The sequence below is a fragment of the Bombina bombina genome, chromosome 4 (genome assembly GCF_027579735.1).
Source record: "Bombina bombina isolate aBomBom1 chromosome 4, aBomBom1.pri, whole genome shotgun sequence".
Classification (NCBI taxonomy): Eukaryota; Metazoa; Chordata; class Amphibia; order Anura; family Bombinatoridae; genus Bombina; species Bombina bombina.
In genome coordinates, this window is record NC_069502.1 from 535821569 (window position 1) to 535842990 (window position 21422).

Consider the following 21422-nt stretch of genomic DNA (forward strand, 5'->3'; position numbering starts at 1 on the left):
AGCTTTGGCCCTTTGAGCCACTTCTGTAAGATATTCCTGTATTTGTAATTTTATTTATATGTGCTTTTTACATTTTTTATATATAGTCTTTTATTACTTATGCTTTTAACATGGTTCATTAAATAATCTTCTTTTATCTCTATGCGAGTATATTTATCCCTTGGCCTCTTGTTGGCGCTGTATTCACTTCTTACTACTTGAAGATAGTCCTTACAGTTACCATTTTGAACGTTGGTATCCTTACATAACGATTCAATATTTTTAGATCCAGAACTGGTCTGAAGGAATTCTCCTTCTTTGGTACAATGAAGAGATTCGAATAAAACCCCAGCCCCTGTTCCAGAACTGGAACTGGCATAATTACTCCAGCCAACTCTAGATCTGAAACACATTTCAGAAATGCTTGAGCTTTCACTGGGTTTACTGGGACACGGGAAAGAAAAAATCTCTTTGCAGGAGGTCTTATCTTGAAACCAATTCTGTACCCTTCTGAAACAATGTTCTGAATCCAAAGATTGTGAAAAGAATTGATCCAAATTTCTTTGAAAAAACGTAATCTGCCCCCTACCAGCTGAGCTGGAATGAGGGCCGCACCTTCATGTGGACTTAGAAGCTGGCTTTGCTTTTCTAGAAGGCTTGGATTTATTCCAGACTGGAGATGGTTTCCAAACTGAAACTGCTCCCGAGGATGAAGGATCAGGCTTTTGTTCTTTGTTGAAACGAAAGGAACGAAAACGATTATTAGCCCTGTTTTTACCTTTAGATTTTTTTATCCTGTGGTAAAAAAGTTCCTTTCCCACCAGTAACAGTTGAGATAATAGAATCCAACTGAGAACCAAATAATTTATTACCCTGGAAAGAAAGGGAAAGTAGAGTCGATTTAGAAGACATATCAGCATTCCAAGTTTTAAGCCATAAAGCTCTTCTAGCTAAAATAGCTAGAGACATAAACCTGACATCAACTCTGATAATATCAAAAATGGCATCACAGATAAAATTATTAGCATGTTGAAGAAGAATAATAATATTATGAGAATCATGATCTGTTACTTGTTGCGCTAAAGTTTCCAACCAAAAAGTTGAAGCTGCAGCAACATCAGCCAATGATATAGCAGGTCTAAGAAGATTACCTGAACACAGATAAGCTTTTCTTAGAAAGGATTCAATTTTCCTATCTAAAGGATCCTTAAACGAAGTACCATCTGACGTTGGAATAGTAGTACGTTTAGCAAGGGAAGAAATAGCCCCATCAACTTTAGGGATTTTGTCCCAAAATTCTAATCTGTCAGACGGCACAGGATATAATTGCTTAAAACGTTTAGAAGGGGTAAATGAATTACCCAAATTATTCCATTCTCTGGAAATTACTTCAGAAATAGCACCAGGAACAGGAAAAACTTCTGGAATAACCACAGGAGATTTAAAGACCTTATCTAAACGTTTAGATTTAGTATCAAGAGGACCAGAATCCTCAATTTCTAAAGCAATTAGTACTTCTTTAAGTAAAGAACGAATAAATTCCATTTTAAATAAATATGAAGATTTATCAGCATCAACCTCTGAGACAGAATCCTCTGAACCAGAAGAGTCATTAGAATCAGAATGATGATGTTCAGTTAAAAATTCATCTGTATAAAGAGAAGTTTTAAAAGATTTTTTATGTTTACTAGAAGGAGGAATAACAGACATAGCCTTCTTGATGGATTCAGAAACAAAATCTCTTATGTTATCAGGAACATTCTGAACATTAGATGTTGATGGAACTGCAACAGGTAATGGTACATTACTAAAGGAAATATTATCTGTATTAACAAGTTTGTCATGACAATTAATACAAACAACAGCTGGAGGAACAGCTACCAAAAGTTTACAGCAGATACACTTAGCTTTAGTAGTTCCAGCACCAGACAGCGATTTTCCTGAAGTATCTTCTGACTCAGATGCAACGTGAGACATCTTGCAATATGTAAGAGAAAAAACAACATATAAAGCAAAATTGATCAAATTCCTTAAATGACAGTTTCAGGAATGGGAAAAAAATGCCAAGGAACAAGCTTCTAGCAGCCAGAAGCAAAGAAAAATGAGACTTAAATAATGTGGAGACAAAAGCGACGCCCATATTTTTTTAGCGCCAAATAAGACGCCCACATTATTTGGCGCCTAAATGCTTTTGGCGCCAAAAATGACGCCACGTCCGGAACGCCGACATTTTTGGCGCAAAAGAACGTCAAAAATGACGCAACTTCCGGCGACACGTATGACGCCGGAAACAGAAAAGATTTTTTGCGCCAAAAAAGTCCGCGCCAAGAATGACGCAATAAAATGAAGCATTTTCAGCCCCCGCGAGCCTAACAGCCCACAGGGAAAAAAAGTCAAATTTTTAAGGTAAGAAAAATAATTGATTTAAGTGCATTATCCGAAATATGAAACTGACTGTCTGAAAATAAGGAATGTTGAACATCCTGAGTCAAGGCAAATAAATGTTTGAATACATATATTTAGAACTTTATTAAAAAAGTGCCCAACCATAGCTTAGAGTGTCACTGAAAATAAGACTTACTTACCCCAGGACACTCATCTACATGTTTGTAGAAAGCCAAAGCAGTACTGAAACGAAAATCAGCAGAGGTAATGGTATATATCTAAGAGTATATCGTCGATCTGAAAAGGGAGGTAAGAGATGAATCTCTACGACCGATAACAGAGAACCTATGAAATAGACCCCGTAGAAGGAGATCATTGAATTCAAACAGGCAATACTCTCCTCACATCCCTCTGACATTCACTGCACGCTGAGAGGAAAACCGGGCTCCAACCTGCTGCGGAGCGCATATCAACGTAGAATCTAGCACAAACTTACTTCACCACCTCCATAGGAGGCAAAGTTTGTAAAACTGATTTGTGGGTGTGGTGAGGGGTGTATTTGTAGGCATTTTGAGGTTTGGGAAACTTTGCCCCTCCTGGTAGGAATGTATATCCCATACGTCACTAGCTCATGGACTCTTGCTAATTACATGAAAGAAAATGAAACTGACAGTCTGAAATGAAGGAATACTGATTATCCTGAATCATGGCAAATATAAATTTAAACACATATATTTATAACTTTATATATAAAGTGCCCAACCATAGTTTTGAGTGTCATAAATATAAATAAGACTTACTTACCCTAAGACACTCATCTACATATAGTAGATAGCCAAACCAGTACTGAAACGAGAATCAGTAGAGGTAATGGTATATAAGAGTATATCGTCGATCTGAAAAGGGAGGTAAGAGATGAAATCTCTACGACCGATAAATAGATCCCCTAGAGGAAGACCATGGTATTCAAATAGGCAATACTCTCTTCACATCCCTCTGACATTCACTGCACTCTGAGAGGAAAACCGGGCTTGAGCCTGCTGTGAAGCGCATATCAATGTAGAATCTAGCACAAACTTACTTCACCACCTCCATGGGAGGCAAAGTTTGTAAAACTGAATTGTGGGTGTGGTGAGGGGTGTATTTATAGGCATTTTAAGGTTTGGGAAACTTTGTCCCTCCTGGTAGGAATGTATATCCCATACATCACTAGCTCATGCTAGCTTGGGCCTCCTGCATGAGTCGCAAGGATAAACAGAAATTGCATAACTGCGCAGGAGAATGCACAATATTTATTTTCGCACAGCATACACTTAACATTATTGATGGAATGTACCGAGGATGATTCCTCCAGACTCTCCATTAATATAGTTGTCCATGGTACAGAGTGGTATTATGGACAATTTAGCAACAATCGTGAACCTCTCAATGGGATACCCCAGGCTATCATGCACAAATCAACTGTCCCCACAAAGCCCTGTTAGAGCATCTTACCCCCTCCGATCTGGCTGTTACCGCTCTGCCACCAGAGAGTTGCGCAGTGGAGCTGTGAGGAAAGGGTGTAAAAGAGCTGTGTACAGCAGGAAAACTGCATCTCCGCTGTGCCGGGCTGTCGTAAATTTAATAACCCAGGGAACGGTATTGCCTGCACGCATGATGTTTTGAGTGACCAGTATCAAGTACTGGTGAGGAAGTAAACATAACACTATTGCGAGTCACAATGCCATTATGTCTGAGTGATATGTTGTCCGTACCACAGGATCCTATATCATCATCTGTGTCCTGTATAACAGCGCGTAGGTAGAACTTCCTTCCAGCCATGAAGCACCTTGAGGTCGGCTAAATACCGGGTCTAATGGTTCGTTATGATTCGGGGGCATAAATGTGCACACTGCACTTATAAACAGAGACAAAACCTCACACCAATTCTCTATTAGACAAGTTGTCATGAGAGAGGGGACACTTACCTATAAGTCTGTAATTTAGTGTGAGAGACACCACTTTATCAGAAAGGGGATTTAGGGAACTGGAAAAAGGCATGGGAGACCCAGCGTCTACAAGTAAAGAAATTCCAATACTCCATTTAGATTTACATGGTAATATCATTCCCAGCTCGGAAGAGCCAAATCCAAGTTAAAAAACTTAATTTTTCTTTAACAGAGCACCTCTCTTTGCCTACCTCCATGATACGAGGCAAATAACTATTGGTTGGGTAGGGGAAGTGGAAGCTATATCTAAGCTTTGTTGGAGTGTCTTTGCCTCCCCTGGTGGTCCCAGGAAGGAGATTCCCATAGGTTATGAAAGTTTCTCGTGGACTCTCACTGCCAATAAAAAGGACTGGTTTGAGTTAAAACTTTGAAATATACTCAGCAAAGGAACTAGGTTAATGTGATTCTGATTTACTTGCTAACAAGTTATTTTTACTGCATTTCAAAGAAAAAACAGTGTTAAGTCATGATTAACATTTTCCATAAACCTGTTAAGTCCTTTAAGAAGCACTCACGAAAAAGAGTAGTTGCCCTTTAAAGACTCAGTGGTGTTCCTGAAAAGTAGTAAATTGCTTTTCATACTATGCTTTTGTGATATTCCAGACAGAAGAAAAAATAAATAAAAAAGGTACGTTATAAATTTTAGAAATTAGGTTTGATCTTGAACATCGAACAAGTTATACTAAATCAGTATGGATCTTTTTAAAACAAAGCAAATAGAGGGGCAAGGTACTAAACAATCAAGCAAAATATTTAAAAGTGACACTTCAGGGATAAAATATTATATGTGAAGTTGTTGCAACAAATTCCCACAATGGAAACTGGGGGAGGTCAGGGCCTTTTATTATTGGAATACACATGGGGAAAATATACATTTTTAACTGAAAGGAAACATTTCTTTACTTGGACCAGGAAAGGAACCCGAGTACTACTATGAAATTTCTACTAACCTCAAGAGGCATGGTATTTCATTTTAGAATCTAAATAAATATACAGTAGTGAGAACTGAAGAGAAAAAAATGCATATTTTTTTTTTAGAAATTTTGAAAGATTTATAAATACACACAGACGCAAGTCATTAGTACCTAGTGTTATCAGCCGATTTATTCCTGCAATAATTCTTTCACATTCTTCTTCTCGTTTTCTGCACCCCCATTCACCATCTATTGTTCTGTACAGTAAGCCTCTGACTTCAATTTCTGTTAAAGGGACACTAGTGCCAAGCTCCTCAGGAAAAACCGCTAAAAGACAGAGGTAATAGAAAAAATATAAATACATATAATTGGCACTCTACCAATAACTGATGATAATAATAATAATAATAATAGTAATAATATATTATATTGGTGTAGTTAAATTATTTTTCATTATATTCTGAGTAAGAAGACACAAAGCAGGAGATTGTGCTAAAAAATGGTTTACTAATAAACAATTTGCTTGGAGAAACTTCAAACTAACTCTTCAAAACGAAACTTAACCTCTTTCCATCCACCCTCTATAGATTTAGCCAAGCCAACAGAAAAGATAAATAAAGTGATAAAGCATTGTTGTAAAAAGCTGGAAAGAAAACAAAGTTTATGCTTACCTGATAAATTAATTTATTTCAAGGTGATGAAAATCCACAAGTTCATTACTTCTGGGATATAACTTTTAGTCACTAGGAGACAAAGATTTGCAGAAACTCCAGAAGTGATCTATCCCACCCACCTCACTGATTAGCCAGTCTTATGTATAGCGAAGAAAGAAGTAGAAAGGTAGGAAAAAACAGAACAGGGATATGAGGTGCAAAACTTGAACTGTTGGCAGAATTTTTTTAAATGGGCAGGCCTGGTGGACTCTCACCACCTAAATTTTGTTTTCTTTTGGAAGGTGGTGAGTGTCCACGAGTTCATTACTTCTGGGAGTTTATACCCAAGCTGTGGAGTCCACGAGTAATCAGGGCAGGATAAAAAGTTTGAAAAAGCAGGCACCTAATTTCCAGACACTGCTGCTTCGTAAAAAGGGAAATCATCAAAGTGGTAGAATTTAAAAAAGGTATGCGAGAATGAGAATGCTGCCTTGCCAAATTGTCCTACATAAGCCTCACTTTTAAATATCCAGGAAGAGGAAACTGATCTGGTAGAATGAGCAGTTATATGCCTTGGAGAAGACATTCCAAATTCCAAGAGAGACTTAGGGAATACATTTTTTTAACCAAGAAGCCAAAGTAACGGCCTTGGTCTTCTGACCTTTGCGTGGACCTCCGAAATGAATGAACAGAATAGAGGATAGTCTAAAATCCCTTGTAACCTTAAGATAAAACTTAAAAAGCTCTAACATCATCCAAATTATGTAGAAGCCACTCTTTTGAATTCTTAGAATCTGGAGAAAAAACAAAAACAAATTTATGCTTACCTGATAAATTTATTTCTCTTGTGGTGTATCCAGTCCACGGGTTCATCCATTACTTGTGGGATATTCTCCTTCCCAACAGGAAGTTGCAAGAGGACACCCACAGCAGAGCCGTCTATATAGCTCCTCTCCTAACTGCCACACCCAGTCATTCGACCGAAGACAAGCAAGAAAAAAGGAGAAACTATAGGGTGCAGTGGTGACTGTAGTTTAAAAATAAAAAACACCTGCCTTAAAATGACAGGGCGGGCCGTGGATTGGATACACCACAAGAAAAATAAATTTATCAGGTAAGCATAAATTTGGTTTTCTCTTGTAAAGGTGCATCCAGTCCACGGGTTCATCCATTACTTGTGGGATACTAATACCAAAGCTTTAGGACACGGATGAAGGGAGGGACAAGGCAGGAACTTAAACGGAAGGCACCACTGCCTGTAAGACCTTTCCCAAAAATAGCCTCCGAAGAAGCAAAAGTATAGAATTTGTAGAATTTAGAAAATGTATGAAGCGAAGACCAAGTCGCCGCCTTACAAATCTGTTCAACAGAGGCCTCTCATTTTTATAAGCCCATGTGGAAGCCACCGCTCTAGTGGAATGAGCTGTAATTCTTTCAGGAGGCTGCTGGCCAGCAGTCTCATAAGCTAAGCGGATTATGCTTCTCAGCCAAAAAGAAAGAGAAGATGCCGAAGCCTTTTGGCCTCTCCTCTGTCCAGAGTAGACAACAAACAAAGCAGATGTTTGACAATAATCCTTCGTAGCTTGTAAATAAAACTTTAAAGCACAAACCACATCAAGATTGTGTAAAAGACGTTCCTTCTTTGAGGAAGGATTAGGACATAATGAAGGAACAACAATCTCCTGATATTCTTATTAGATACTACCTTAGGAAGAAACCCAGGTTTGGTACGCAAAACTACGTTATATGCATGGAAAATCAGATAAGGGGAATCACACTGTAAAGCAGATAACTCCGAAACTCTTCGAGCCGAGGAGATAGCTACTAAAAACAGAACTTTCCAAGATAAAAGCTTGATATCTATGGAATGCAAAGGTTCAAACGGAACCCCTTGAAGAACTTTAAGAACTAAATTTAAACTCCATGGCGGAGCAACAGGTTTAAACACAGGCTTGATTCTAACTAAAGCCTGACAAAACGCCTGAATGTCTGGAACCTCAGCCAGACGTTTGCGCAAAAGAATAGACAGAGCAGAAATCTGTCCCTTTAAGGAACTAGCAGACAATCCTTTCTCCAACCCCTCTTGGAGAAAGGATAAGATTCTAGGAATCATGACTTTACTCCATGAGTAACCCATGGATTCACACCAATGAAGATATTTACACCATATCTTATGATAGATTTTCCTGGTGACAGGCTTTCGAGCCTAAATTAAGGTATCAATAACCGACTCGGAAAAACCACGCTTTGATAGAATCAAGCGTTCAATCTCCAACCAGTCAGACGCAGAGAAATTAGATTTGGATGTTTGAAAGGACCTTGAAGTAGAAGGTCCTGCCTCAACGGCAGAGTCCATGGTGGAAAGGATGACATGTCCACCAGATCTGCGTACCAGGAGCTATCAAAATCACTGAAGCTCTCTCCTGCTTGATCTTGGCAAACAGACGAGGGAGCAGAGGAAACGGTGGAAACACATAAGCCAGGCTGAAGGACCAGGGCGCTGCTAGAGCATCTATCAGCGCTGCCTTGGGATCCTTGGACCTGGACCCGTAACGAGGAAGCTTGGCGTTCTGACGAGACGCCATGAGATCCAGTTCTGGTTTGCCCCATAGTTGAATCAACTGAGCAAATACCTCCGGATGGAGCTCCCACTCCCCCGGATGAAAAGTCTGCCGACTTATAAAATCCGCCACCCAGTTCTCTACTCCTGGGATATGGATAGCTGAGAGATGGCAAGAGTGAACCTCTGCCCATAGAATTATCATTGAGACCTCCAACATTGCCAGGGGGCTCCTTGTTCCCCCCTGATGGTTGATATAGGCTACAGTCGTGATGTTGTCCGACTGAAATCTGATGAACCTGACCGCAGCTAGCTGAGGCCAAGCCTTAAGAGCATTGAATATCGCTCTTAGTTCCAGAATGTTTATCGGAAGGAGGGCTTCCTCCTGAGTCCACGAACCCTGAGCCTTCAGGGAGTTCCAGACTGTGCCCCAGCCCAGAAGGCTGGCATCTGTCGTCACTATAGTCCATTCTGGCCTGCGGAAACTCATTCCCCTGGACAGATGGACCCGAGATAGCCACCAGAGAAGAGAATCCCTGGTCTCTTGATCCAGATTTAGTAGAGGGGACACATCTGTGTAATCCCCATTCCACTGACTGAGCATGCAAAGTTGCAGTGGTCTGAGATGTAGGTGGGCAAACGGAACTATGTCCATTGCCGCTACCATTAAGCCGATTACTTCCATACTTCCATACATTGAGCTACTGACAGCTGAGAAGTGGATTAAAGAGCACGGCAGGAAGGTAGAAGCTTTGACAACCTGACCTCTGTCAGAAAAAATTTCATTTCTACTGAATCTATCAGAGTTCCTAGGAAGGAAACTCTTGTGAGAGGAGAGAGAGAACTCTTTTCTTCGTTCACCTTCCACCCGTGAGACCTCAGGAATACCAGAACAATGTCCGTATGGGACTTGGCGATTTGCCTCGTGGCCTTAGAACCGCCAGAAGGGAGCCTAGAACCTTCGTAAAGATTCTTGGTGCCGTGGCTAACCTGAAGGGAAGAGCCACAAACTGGTAATGCCTGTCTAGGAAGGCAAACCTGAGAAACCGATGATGATCTCTGTGTATCGGAATGTGGAGATAAGCATCCTTTAAGTCCACGGTAGTCTTATATTGACCCTCCTGGATCATAGGTAGGATGGTTCGAATAGTCTCCATCTTGAAGGATGGGATTCTGAGAAATTCGTTTAGGATCTTGAGATCCAAGATTGGTCTGAAAGTTCCCTCTTTCTTGGGAACTATAAACAGATTTGAATAGAATCCCTGACCCTGTTCCTCCCTTGGAACTGGGTGGATCACTCCCATAACCAGAAGGTCTTGAACGCAACGTAAGAATGCCTCTCTCTTTATCTGGTTTGCAGATAATTGTGAGAGATGAAATCTCCCCTTTGGAGATGAGGCTTTGAAATCCAGAAGATATCCCTGGGAAACAATCTCTAGAGCCCAGGGATCCTGGACGTCTCTTGCCTAAGCCTGGGCGAAGAGAGAAAGTCTGCCCCCAACTAGATCCGGTCACGGATCGGGGGCTACTCCTTCATACTGTCTTAGAGGCAGCAGCAGGTTTTTTGGCCTGATTTCCCTTATTCCAAGCCTGGTTAGGTCTCCAGACTGGCTTGGACTGGGTAAAATTTCCTTCTTGTTTTGCAGTAGAGGAAGTTGAAGCTGCGCCACTCTTGAAGTTTCGAAAGGAACGAAAATTAGTCTGTTTGGTCCTTAATTTGTTGGACCTATCCTGGAGAAGGGCGTGGCCTTTTCCTCCAGTAATATCAGAAATGATCTCCTTCAGTCCAGGCCCGAATAGGGTATGCCCTTTGAAGGGGATGTTGAGAAGCTTAGACTTTGAAGTAACGTCGGCTGACCAGGATTTAAGCCATAGCGCCCTACGCGCCTGAATGGCAAAACCTGAATTCTTAGCAGTTAGCTTTGTTAAATGAAAAATGGCGTCAGAAATAAATGAATTGGCTAACTTAAGGGCTTTAAGCCTGTCTAGGATATCATCCAAAGGGGTCTCCACCTGTATAGCCTCTTCAAGAGACTCGAACCAGAAAGCCGCTACAACAGTGACTGGGGCAATGTATGCAAGAGGCTGGAGAATTAAACCTTGTTGTAAAAGCAGGAGGGAGAGAGAACGGTACACCTAGTCTATCCCATTCCTTCGTAATAATTTCTGAAAACCTCTTAGGGATTGGAAAAACATCAGTGTAAACAGGCACTGCAAAGTATTTGTCCATTTTACACAATTTTTCTGGGACTACAATAGTGTCACAGTCATCCAGAGTCGCTAAAACCTCCCTGAGCAACAAGCGGAGGTTTTCAAGCTTAAATTTAAATGCTGTCATTTCAGAGTCAGACTGAAGTAACGCCTTCCCTGAATCAGAAATGTCACCCACAGATAGAAGCTCTCCTGCTTCAGCTTCTGTACATTGTGAGGGTATATCAGACATAGCTACTAAAGCGTCAGAAAGCTCTGTATTTGTTCTAAACCCAGAGCTGTCACGCTTTCCTTGAAACCCTGGCAGTTTGGACAATACCTCTGTGAGGGTATGATTCATAACTGACGCCATGTCTTGTAAGGTAAAAGCATTGGACGCGCCAGATGTACTAGGCGTCACTTGCGCGGGAGATATAGGTTCTGACACATTGGGAGAGCTAGGTGGTTTAACCTCCCTTTTGACAGTCTGAGAAACCTCAGGTGATAAATCTTTAAAAGCCATAATATGATCTTTATAACTTATAGAAAGGTCAGTGCATTTGGTACACATTCTAAGAGGGGGTTCCACAATGGCTTCTAAACATAATGAACAAGGACTTTCCTCTATGTCAGACATGTTTAACAGACTAGTAATGAGACCAGCAAGCTTGGAAAACACTTTAATAAATGTCAAAAAGCAATTAAACACGGTACTGTGCCTTTAAGAGAAAGAAACTACCACATAAACTGCAAAAACATAATTTATGTAAGAACTTACCTGATAAATTCATTTCTTTCATATTAGCAAGAGTCCATGAGCTAGTGAGGTATGGGATATACATTCCTACCAGGAGGGGCAAAGTTTCCCAAACCTTAAAATGCCTATAAATACACCCCTCACCACACCCACAATTCAGTTTAACGAATAGCCAAGAAGTGGGGTGAAAAGAAAGGAGCGAAAGCATAAAAAAATAAGGAATTGGAATAATTGTGCTTTATACAAAAAATCATAACCACCACAAAAAGGGTGGGCCTCATAGACTCTTGCTAATATGAAAGAAATGAATTTATCAGGTAAGTTCTTACATAAATTATGTTTTCTTTCATGTAATTAGCAAGAGTCCATGAGCTAGTGACGTATGGGATAGTAGATACCCAAGATGTGGAACTTCCACGCAAGAGTCACTAGAGAGACAGCCAATTCCGCTGAAAAATAAATCCACTACCCAAATCAAAAAATTTCAATTTTTATAATGAAAAAAAACTGAAATTATAAGCAGAAGAATCAAACTGAAACAGCTGCCTAAAGTACCATTCTACCAAAACTGCTTCTAAAGAAGAGAAAACATCAAAATTGTAGAATTTAGTAAAAATATGCAAAGAAGACCAAGTCATTGCATTGCAAAACAGAAGCTTCATTCTTAAAAGCCCAGGAAGTAGAAACTTACCTAGTAGAATGAGCCGTAATCCACTGAGGCGGGAATCAACCCGACTCCGAATAAGCATGATGAATCAAAAGTTTAACCAAGATGCCAAAGAAATGGCAGAAGCCTTTTGACCTTCCTAAAACCAGAAAAGATAACAAATAGACTAGAAGTCTGTGTGAAATCTGAATAGCTTCAACATAGGATTTCAAAACTCTTACCATATCCAAAGAATGTAAGAAACTTACCAAAGAAATCTTAGGAAAAGACCATAATTCCTCCCTAATGTTGATAGAAATCACAACTTTAGGTAAGAATTGAAATGAGGATAGCAGAAACCACCTTATCCTGATGAAAAAATCAGAAAAAGGAGACTCACAAGAAAGAACAGATAATTCAAAAACTGTTCTAGCTGAAGAGATGTCTAAAAAGAACAATACTTTCCATGAAAGTAAATAATGTCTAGAGAAAGCATATGCTCAAAATAGAAGAGCCTGTAAAGCCTTCAGAACCAAATTAAAACTCCAAGGAGGAGAAATTGGCTTAATGACAGGTTTGATAAGAACCAAAACCTGAACAAAATAATGAATAACAGGAAGGAACACTGCCTTATCCTGATGAAAATGAGATCCACAAGAAAGTGCAGAAAACTCAGAAACTCTTCTAGCAGAAGAGATAGCCAAAAGGAACAATACTTTCCAAGAAAGTAATTTTAATGTCCAGAGAACGCAAAGGTTCAAACGGAGGAACCTGTAAAGCCCTCAGTACCAAATTGAGACTCCAAAGAGGAGAAAATGAATAGCAATCTTTCTGTGAAAAAGAACAGAAAGAGTAGAGATTTGTCCTTTCAAAGAACTTGCAGACAAAACCTTATCTAAACCAACCTGAAAAATTGTAAAATTCTAGGAATTCTAAAAGAATGCCAAAAGAATTTATGAGAAAAACACCAAGAAATGTAAATCTTCCATACTCGATAATAAATCTTTCTAGAGACAGATTTACAAACCTGTAACATAGTATTAATCACTGAGTCAGAGAAACCTCTATGACTAAGAATCAAACGTTCAATCTCCATACCTTCAAATTGAATGATTTGAGATCCTGATGGAAAAAATGGGCCTTGAGATAGAAGGTCTGGTCTTAACGGAAGTGTCCAAGGTTGGCAACTGGCCATCCGAATGAGATCCGCATACCTGTAATGAGATCCGCAAAACCTGTGAGGCCATGCTGGAACCACCAGCAGTACAAACGAACGTTCCATTAGAATTTTGGAAGAACTAGAGGCGGAAGATATAGGCAGAATGGTAATTCCAAGGAAATGTCAATGCATACACTACTTCCGCCTGAGGATCCCCAGACCTGAAATAGGCCCCTGGGAAGTTCCTTGTTAAGACGAGATGCCAACAGATCTATTTCTGGAAGCCCTCACATCTGAAAAATTGAAAAACATATCTGGGAAAAAGAGACCATTCTCCCGGATGTAAAGCTTGATTAACAGAATCTAGCAATTGTGGGTGTGGTGAGGGGTGTATTTATAGGCATTTTAAGGTTTGGGAAACTTTGCCCCTCCTGGTAGGAATGTATATCCCATACGTCACTAGCTCATGGACTCTTGCTAATTACATGAAAGAAACAATGTTAAAAAGTAGTAAACTCTACGAAATTTATACAGTGTGTATAAGAGACTAAAGCAGCATTGCACCCACTTGCAAATGGATGATTAACCCCTTAGGCCCCAAACCGGATTAGAAAAACGGTAAAACGGTTAAAAAACAGTCAAACACACTGCCACAGCTCTGCTGTGGCTCCTACCTGCCCTTAAACACGATTTTTGCAGGAAAAAAAAAAACCCCTATAGTGGTCCTAGATGCCAGAGGACTCCTTTAGGAAAGCTGGATGTCTCAGTCTGAATATCAACTGCGCATAAAGTGCGTGAAAATAGGCCCCTCCCACCATGCACTCAATGTCAGAGGATCTTAAAAAACAGAATTTATGTTTACCTGATAAATTACTTTCTCCAACGGTGTGTCCGGTCCACGGCGTCATCCTTACTTGTGGGATATTCTCTTCCCCAACAGGAAATGGCAAAGAGCCCAGCAAAGCTGGTCACATGATCCCTCCTAGGCTCCGCCTACCCCAGTCATTCGACCGACGTTAAGGAGGAATATTTGCATAGGAGAAACCATATGATACCGTGGTGACTGTAGTTAAAGAAAATAAATTATCAGACCTGATTAAAAAACCAGGGCGGGCCGTGGACCGGACACACCGTTGGAGAAAGTAATTTATCAGGTAAACATAAATTCTGTTTTCTCCAACATAGGTGTGTCCGGTCCACGGCGTCATCCTTACTTGTGGGAACCAATACCAAAGCTTTAGGACACGGATGATGGGAGGGAGCAAATCAGGTCACCTAGATGGAAGGCACCACGGCTTGCAAAACCTTTCTCCCAAAAATAGCCTCAGAAGAAGCAAAAGTATCAAACTTGTAAAATTTGGTAAAAGTGTGCAGTGAAGACCAAGTCGCTGCCCTACATATCTGATCAACAGAAGCCTCGTTCTTGAAGGCCCATGTGGAAGCCACAGCCCTAGTGGAATGAGCTGTGATTCTTTCGGGAGGCTGCCGTCCGGCAGTCTCGTAAGCCAATCTGATGATGCTTTTAATCCAAAAAGAGAGAGAGGTAGAAGTTGCTTTTTGACCTCTCCTTTTACCGGAATAAACAACAAACAAGGAAGATGTTTGTCTAAAATCCTTTGTAGCGTCTAAATAGAATTTTAGAGCGCGAACAACATCCAAATTGTGCAACAAACGTTCCTTCTTTGAAACTGGTTTCGGACACAGAGAAGGTACGATAATCTCCTGGTTAATGTTTTTGTTAGAAACAACTTTTGGAAGAAAACCAGGTTTAGTACGTAAAACCACCTTATCTGCATGGAACACCAGATAAGGAGGAGAACACTGCAGAGCAGATAATTCTGAAACTCTTCTAGCAGAAGAAATTGCAACCAAAAACAAAACTTTCCAAGATAATAACTTAATATCAACGGAATGTAAGGGTTCAAACGGAACCCCCTGAAGAACTGAAAGAACTAAGTTGAGACTCCAAGGAGGAGTCAAAGGTTTGTAAACAGGCTTGATTCTAACCAGAGCCTGAACAAAGGCTTGAACATCTGGCACAGCTGCCAGCTTTTTGTGAAGTAACACAGACAAGGCAGAAATCTGTCCCTTCAGGGAACTTGCAGATAATCCTTTTTCCAATCCTTCTTGAAGGAAGGATAGAATCTTAGGAATCTTAACCTTGTCCCAAGGGAATCCTTTAGATTCACACCAACAGATATATTTTTTCCAAATTTTGTGGTAAATCTTTCTAGTTACAGGCTTTCTGGCCTGAACAAGAGTATCGATAACAGAATCTGAGAACCCTCGCTTCGATAAGATCAAGCGTTCAATCTCCAAGCAGTCAGCTGGAGTGAGACCAGATTCGGATGTTCGAACGGACCTTGAACAAGAAGGTCTCGTCTCAAAGGTAGCTTCCATTTTGGAGCCGATGACATATTCACCAGATCTGCATACCAAGTCCTGCGTGGCCACGCAGGAGCTATCAAGATCACCGACGCCCTCTCCTGATTGATCCTGGCTACCAGCCTGGGGATGAGAGGAAACGGCGGGAATACATAAGCTAGTTTGAAGGTCCAAGGTGCTACTAGTGCATCCACTAGAGCCGCCTTGGGATCCCTGGATCTGGACCCGTAGCAAGGAACTTTGAAGTTCTGACGAGAGGCCATCAGATCCATGTCTGGAATGCCCCACAGTTGAGTGATTTGGGCAAAGATTTCCGGATGGAGTTCCCACTCCCCCGGATGGAATGTCTGACGACTCAGAAAATCCGCTTCCCAATTTTCCACTCCTGGGATGTGGATTGCAGACAGGTGGCAGGAGTGAGACTCCGCCCATTGAATGATTTTGGTCACTTCTTCCATCGCCAGGGAACTCCTTGTTCCCCCCTGATGATTGATGTACGCAACAGTTGTCATGTTGTCTGATTGAAACCGTATGAACTTGGCCCTCGCTAGCTGAGGCCAAGCCTTGAGAGCATTGAATATCGCTCTCAGTTCCAGAATATTTATCGGTAGAAGAGATTCTTCCCGAGACCAAAGACCCTGAGCTTTCAGGGATCCCCAGACCGCGCCCCAGCCCATCAGACTGGCGTCGGTCGTGACAATGACCCACTCTGGTCTGCGGAAGGTCATCCCTTGTGACAGGTTGTCCAGGGACAGCCACCAACGGAGTGAGTCTCTGGTCCTCTGATTTACTGGTATCCTCGGAGACAAGTCTGTATAGTCCCCATTCCACTGACTGAGCATGCACAGTTGTAATGGTCTTAGATGAATGCGCGCAAAAGGAACTATGTCCATTGCCGCTACCATCAAACCTATCACTTCCATGCACTGCGCTATGGAAGGAAGAGGAACGGAATGAAGTATCCGACAAGAGTCTAGAAGTTTTGTTTTTCTGGCCTCTGTCAGAAAAATCCTCATTTCTAAGGAGTCTATTATTGTTCCCAAGAAGGGAACCCTTGTTGACGGAGATAGAGAACTCTTTTCCACGTTCACTTTCCATCCGTGAGATCTGAGAAAGGCCAGGACGATGTCCGTGTGAGCCTTTGCTTGAGGAAGGGACGACGCTTGAATCAGAATGTCGTCCAAGTAAGGTACTACAGCAATGCCCCTTGGACTTAGCACAGCTAGAAGGGACCCTAGTACCTTTGTGAAAATCCTTGGAGCAGTGGCTAATCCGAAAGGAAGCGCCACAAACTGGTAATGCTTGTCCAGGAATGCGAACCTTAGGAACCGATGATGTTCCTTGTGGATAGGAATATGTAGATACGCATCCTTTAAATCCACCGTGGTCATGAATTGACCTTCCTGGATGGAAGGAAGAATTGTTCGAATGGTTTCCATTTTGAACGATGGAACCTTGAGAAACTTGTTTAAGATCTTGAGATCTAAGATTGGTCTGAACGTTCCCTCTTTTTTGGGAACTATGAACAGATTGGAGTAGAACCCCATCCCTTGTTCTCCTAATGGAACAGGATGAATCACTCCCATTTTTAACAGGTCTTCTACACAATGTAAGAATGCCTGTCTTTTTATGTGGTCTGAAGACAACTGAGACCTGTGGAACCTCCCCCTTGGGGGAAGCCCCTTGAATTCCAGAAGATAACCTTGGGAGACTATTTCTAGTGTCCAAGGATCCAGAACATCTCTTGCCCAAGCCTGAGCGAAGAGAGAGAGTCTGCCCCCCACCAGATCCGGTCCCGGATCGGGGGCCAACATTTCATGCTGTCTTGGTAGCAGTGGCAGGTTTCTTGGCCTGCTTTCCCTTGTTCCAGCCTTGCATTGGTCTCCAAGCTTGCTTGGCTTGAGAAGTATTACCCTCTTGCTTAGAGGACGTAGCACTTTGGGCTGGTCCGTTTCTACGAAAGGGACGAAAATTAGGTTTATTTTTGGCCTTGAAAGGCCGATCCTGAGGAAGGGCGTGGCCCTTACCCCCAGTGATATCAGAGATAATCTCTTTCAAGTCAGGGCCAAACAGTGTTTTCCCCTTGAAAGGAATGTTAAGTAGCTTGTTCTTGGAAGACGCATCAGCTGACCAAGATTTCAACCAAAGCGCTCTGCGCGCCACAATAGCAAACCCAGAATTCTTAGCCGCTAACCTAGCCAATTGCAAAGTGGCGTCTAGGGTGAAAGAATTAGCCAATTTGAGAGCATTGATTCTGTCCATAATCTCCTCATAAGGAGGAGAATCACTATCGACCGCCTTTACCAGCTCATCGAACCAGAAACATGCGGCTGTAGCGACAGGGACAATGCATGAAATTGGTTGTAGAAGGTAACCCTGCTGAACAAACATCTTTTTAAGTAAACCTTCTAATTTTTTATCCATAGGATCTTTGAAAGCACAACTATCTTCTATGGGTATAGTGGTGCGTTTGTTTAAAGTGGAAACCGCTCCCTCGACCTTGGGGACTGTCTGCCATAAGTCCTTTCTGGGGTCGACCATAGGAAACAATTTTTTAAATATGGGGGGAGGTACGAAAGGAATACCGGGCCTTTCCCATTCTTTATTTACAATGTCCGCCACCCGCTTGGGTATAGGAAAAGCTTCTGGGAGCCCCGGGACCTCTAGGAACTTGTCCATTTTACATAGCTTCTCTGGGATGACCAAATTGTCACAATCATCCAGAGTGGATAATACCTCCTTAAGCAGAGCGCGGAGATGTTCCAACTTAAATTTAAACGTAATCACATCAGGTTCAGCTTGTTGAGAAATGTTCCCTGAATCTGTAATTTCTCCCTCAGACAAAACCTCCCTGGCCCCATCAGACTGGTTTAGGGGCCCTTCAGAACCATTATTATCAGCGTCGTCATGCTCTTCAGTATCTAAAACAGAGCAGTCGCGCTTACGCTGATAAGTGTGCATTTTGGCTAAAATGTTTTTGACAGAATTATCCATTACAGCCGTTAATTGTTGCATAGTAAGGAGTATTGGCGCGCTAGATGTACTAGGGGCCTCCTGAGTGGGCAAGACTCGTGTAGACGAAGGAGGGAATGATGCAGTACCATGCTTACTCCCCTCACTTGAGGAATCATCTTGGGCATCATTGTCATTGTCACATAAATCACATTTATTTAAATGAGAAGGAACTCTGGCTTCCCCACATTCAGAACACAGTCTATCTGGTAGTTCAGACATGTTAAACAGGCATAAACTTGATAACAAAGTACAAAAAACGTTTTAAAATAAAACCGTTACTGTCACTTTAAATTTTAAACTGAACACACTTTATTACTGCAATTGCGAAAAAATATGAAGGAATTGTTCAAAATTCACCAAAATTTCACCACAGTGTCTTAAAGCCTTAAAAGTATTGCACACCAAATTTGGAAGCTTTAACCCTTAAAATAACGGAACCGGAGCCGTTTTTAACTTTAACCCCTTTACAGTCCCTGGTATCTGCTTTGCTGAGACCCAACCAAGCCCAAAGGGGAATACGATACCAACTGACGCCTTCAGAAAGTCTTTTCTATGTATCAGAGCTCCTCACACATGCGACTGCATGTCATGCCTCTCAAAAACAAGTGCGCAACACCGGCGCGAAAATGAGGCTCTGCCTATGATTTGGGAAAGCCCCTAAAGAATAAGGTGTCTAAAATAGTGCCTGCCGATATAATCTTATCAAAATACCCAGATTAAATGATTCCTCAAGGCTAAATATGTGTTAATAATGAATCGATTTAGCCCAGAAAAAGTCTACAGTCTTAATAAGCCCTTGTGAAGCCCTTATTTACTATCTTAATAAACATGGCTTACCGGATCCCATAGGGAAAATGACCGCTTCCAGCATTACATCGTCTTGTTAGAATGTGTCATACCTCAAGCAGCAAGAGACTGCTCACTGTTCCCCCAACTGAAGTTAATTCCTCTCAACAGTCCTGTGTGGAACAGCCATGGATTTTAGTAACGGTTGCTAAAATCATTTTCCTCATACAAACAGAAATCTTCATCTCTTTTCTGTTTCTGAGTAAATAGTACATACCAGCACTATTTTAAAATAACAAACTCTTGATTGAATAATAAAAACTACAGTTAAACACTAAAAAACTCTAAGCCATCTCCGTGGAGATGTTGCCTGTACAACGGCAAAGAGAATGACTGGGGTAGGCGGAGCCTAGGAGGGATCATGTGACCAGCTTTGCTGGGCTCTTTGCCATTTCCTGTTGGGGAAGAGAATATCCCACAAGTAAGGATGACGCCGTGGACCGGACACACCTATGTTGGAGAAAAGTACTCCTAGGAGTAATCTAACAAGCCATGTGGAAAACTAGGCCCCAAATAAAGATTTATCACCCTCAGAGAAAAAACATTTTTTCTGTAAGTTATGCAAAACGTTTTTACACTAAGTAATATGAAAGTTAACATGAATATTACCCATTTCTTGTAAGCATGATCCCAGTCGTTAAATCACTGTATCAGGCTTACCTCAAATATATCAGGCACTGTCAGCATTTTCTAGACCTTATCATCTCTCTAGAAAATAATATACTGCACATACCTCAAAGCAGGTGATCTGCAAACCGTCCCCCCAACTGAAGTTTTCTTTCCATACTCTTCAGTTATGTGTGAGAACAGCAATGGACCTTAGTTACAAACCGCTAAAATCATCAACCTCCAGGCAGATTCTTCTTCCAATTTCTGCCTGAGAGTAAAACAGTACAACGCCGGTACCGTTTAAAAATAACAAACTCTTGATTGAAGGTAAAAAACTACACTAAGTCACCACATATCTCTTGATACTTCCTTTCTTGTCGAGAGTTGCAAGAGAATGACTGGGGGTGGCAGTTAGGGGAGGAGCTATATAGACAGCTCTGCTGTGGGTGTCCTCTTGCAACTTCCTGTTGGGAAGGAGAATATCTCACAAGTAATGGATGAACCCGTGGACTGGATACACCTTTACAAGAGAAAGGAGCCACAATCTCTGTATTGAAGTTATATTCCATAAAGGATATGTCCATATAATGTGTTAAAATGTAGTGTTCCAACAATCTTGATAACTCCAAAAAAAATTAATAATAATGTATACCATAGTGTAACTCCACCTTGTAATATCCCAATATCGAAAACAGAGTACATTCTACTTACATGGAATAGAGCTACCTTAAACTCTATGTAATGCGCACACCTACTTGATACTGGTATTTCCCCACGATAAAACGGTACATTCGTATTTATTAAAAACATAAAATATACAATAAAAACTCCAAATAAACAGATTTTAATATTGTATGTTAGGGCCTGGTCAGGAACAGTTTGCATACACTGTGTGTAGAAAATCCTGTGTATTCTATATTGAGATATCACAAGGTGGAATTACACTGTGATATACATGGTTTTTTTGAGGTTTGAAGACCAATGGAACACTATATTTGAACACATTATATGGGCATATCCTTTATAGAATATTTAATTATTTGGAATTTTGTATATTGTCTTATATATCACATTTATTTCCCTTATCTTTATTGTGATTTTTTTGCACCTTTGGAGAAAAAAACAAAACAAATTTGGTTCTTAAAGGGACACTGAACCCAAATTTTTTCTTTCGTGATTCAGATAGAGCATGAAATTTTAAGCAACTTTCCTATTATCAATTTTTCTTCGTTCTCTTGTTATCTTTATGTGAAAAAGAAGGCATCTAAGCTTTTTTTCTTGGTTCAGAACTCTGGACAGCACGTTTTTATTGGTGGATGAACTTATCCACCAATCA

At 41.0% G+C, this 21422-nt stretch overlaps 1 protein-coding gene across 1 annotated transcript in view; it reads right to left on the bottom strand.

Annotated features, from left to right (window-relative positions):
- PHIP (pleckstrin homology domain interacting protein) overlaps window positions 1-21422 on the bottom strand; it is a gene marked incomplete in the record, with an annotated part of 1163892 nt that overhangs the window by 287184 nt on the left and 855286 nt on the right. The window contains 1 exon segment of the mRNA XM_053710468.1: window positions 5438-5593. Coding sequence (XP_053566443.1) covers window positions 5438-5593 — 156 coding nt within the window.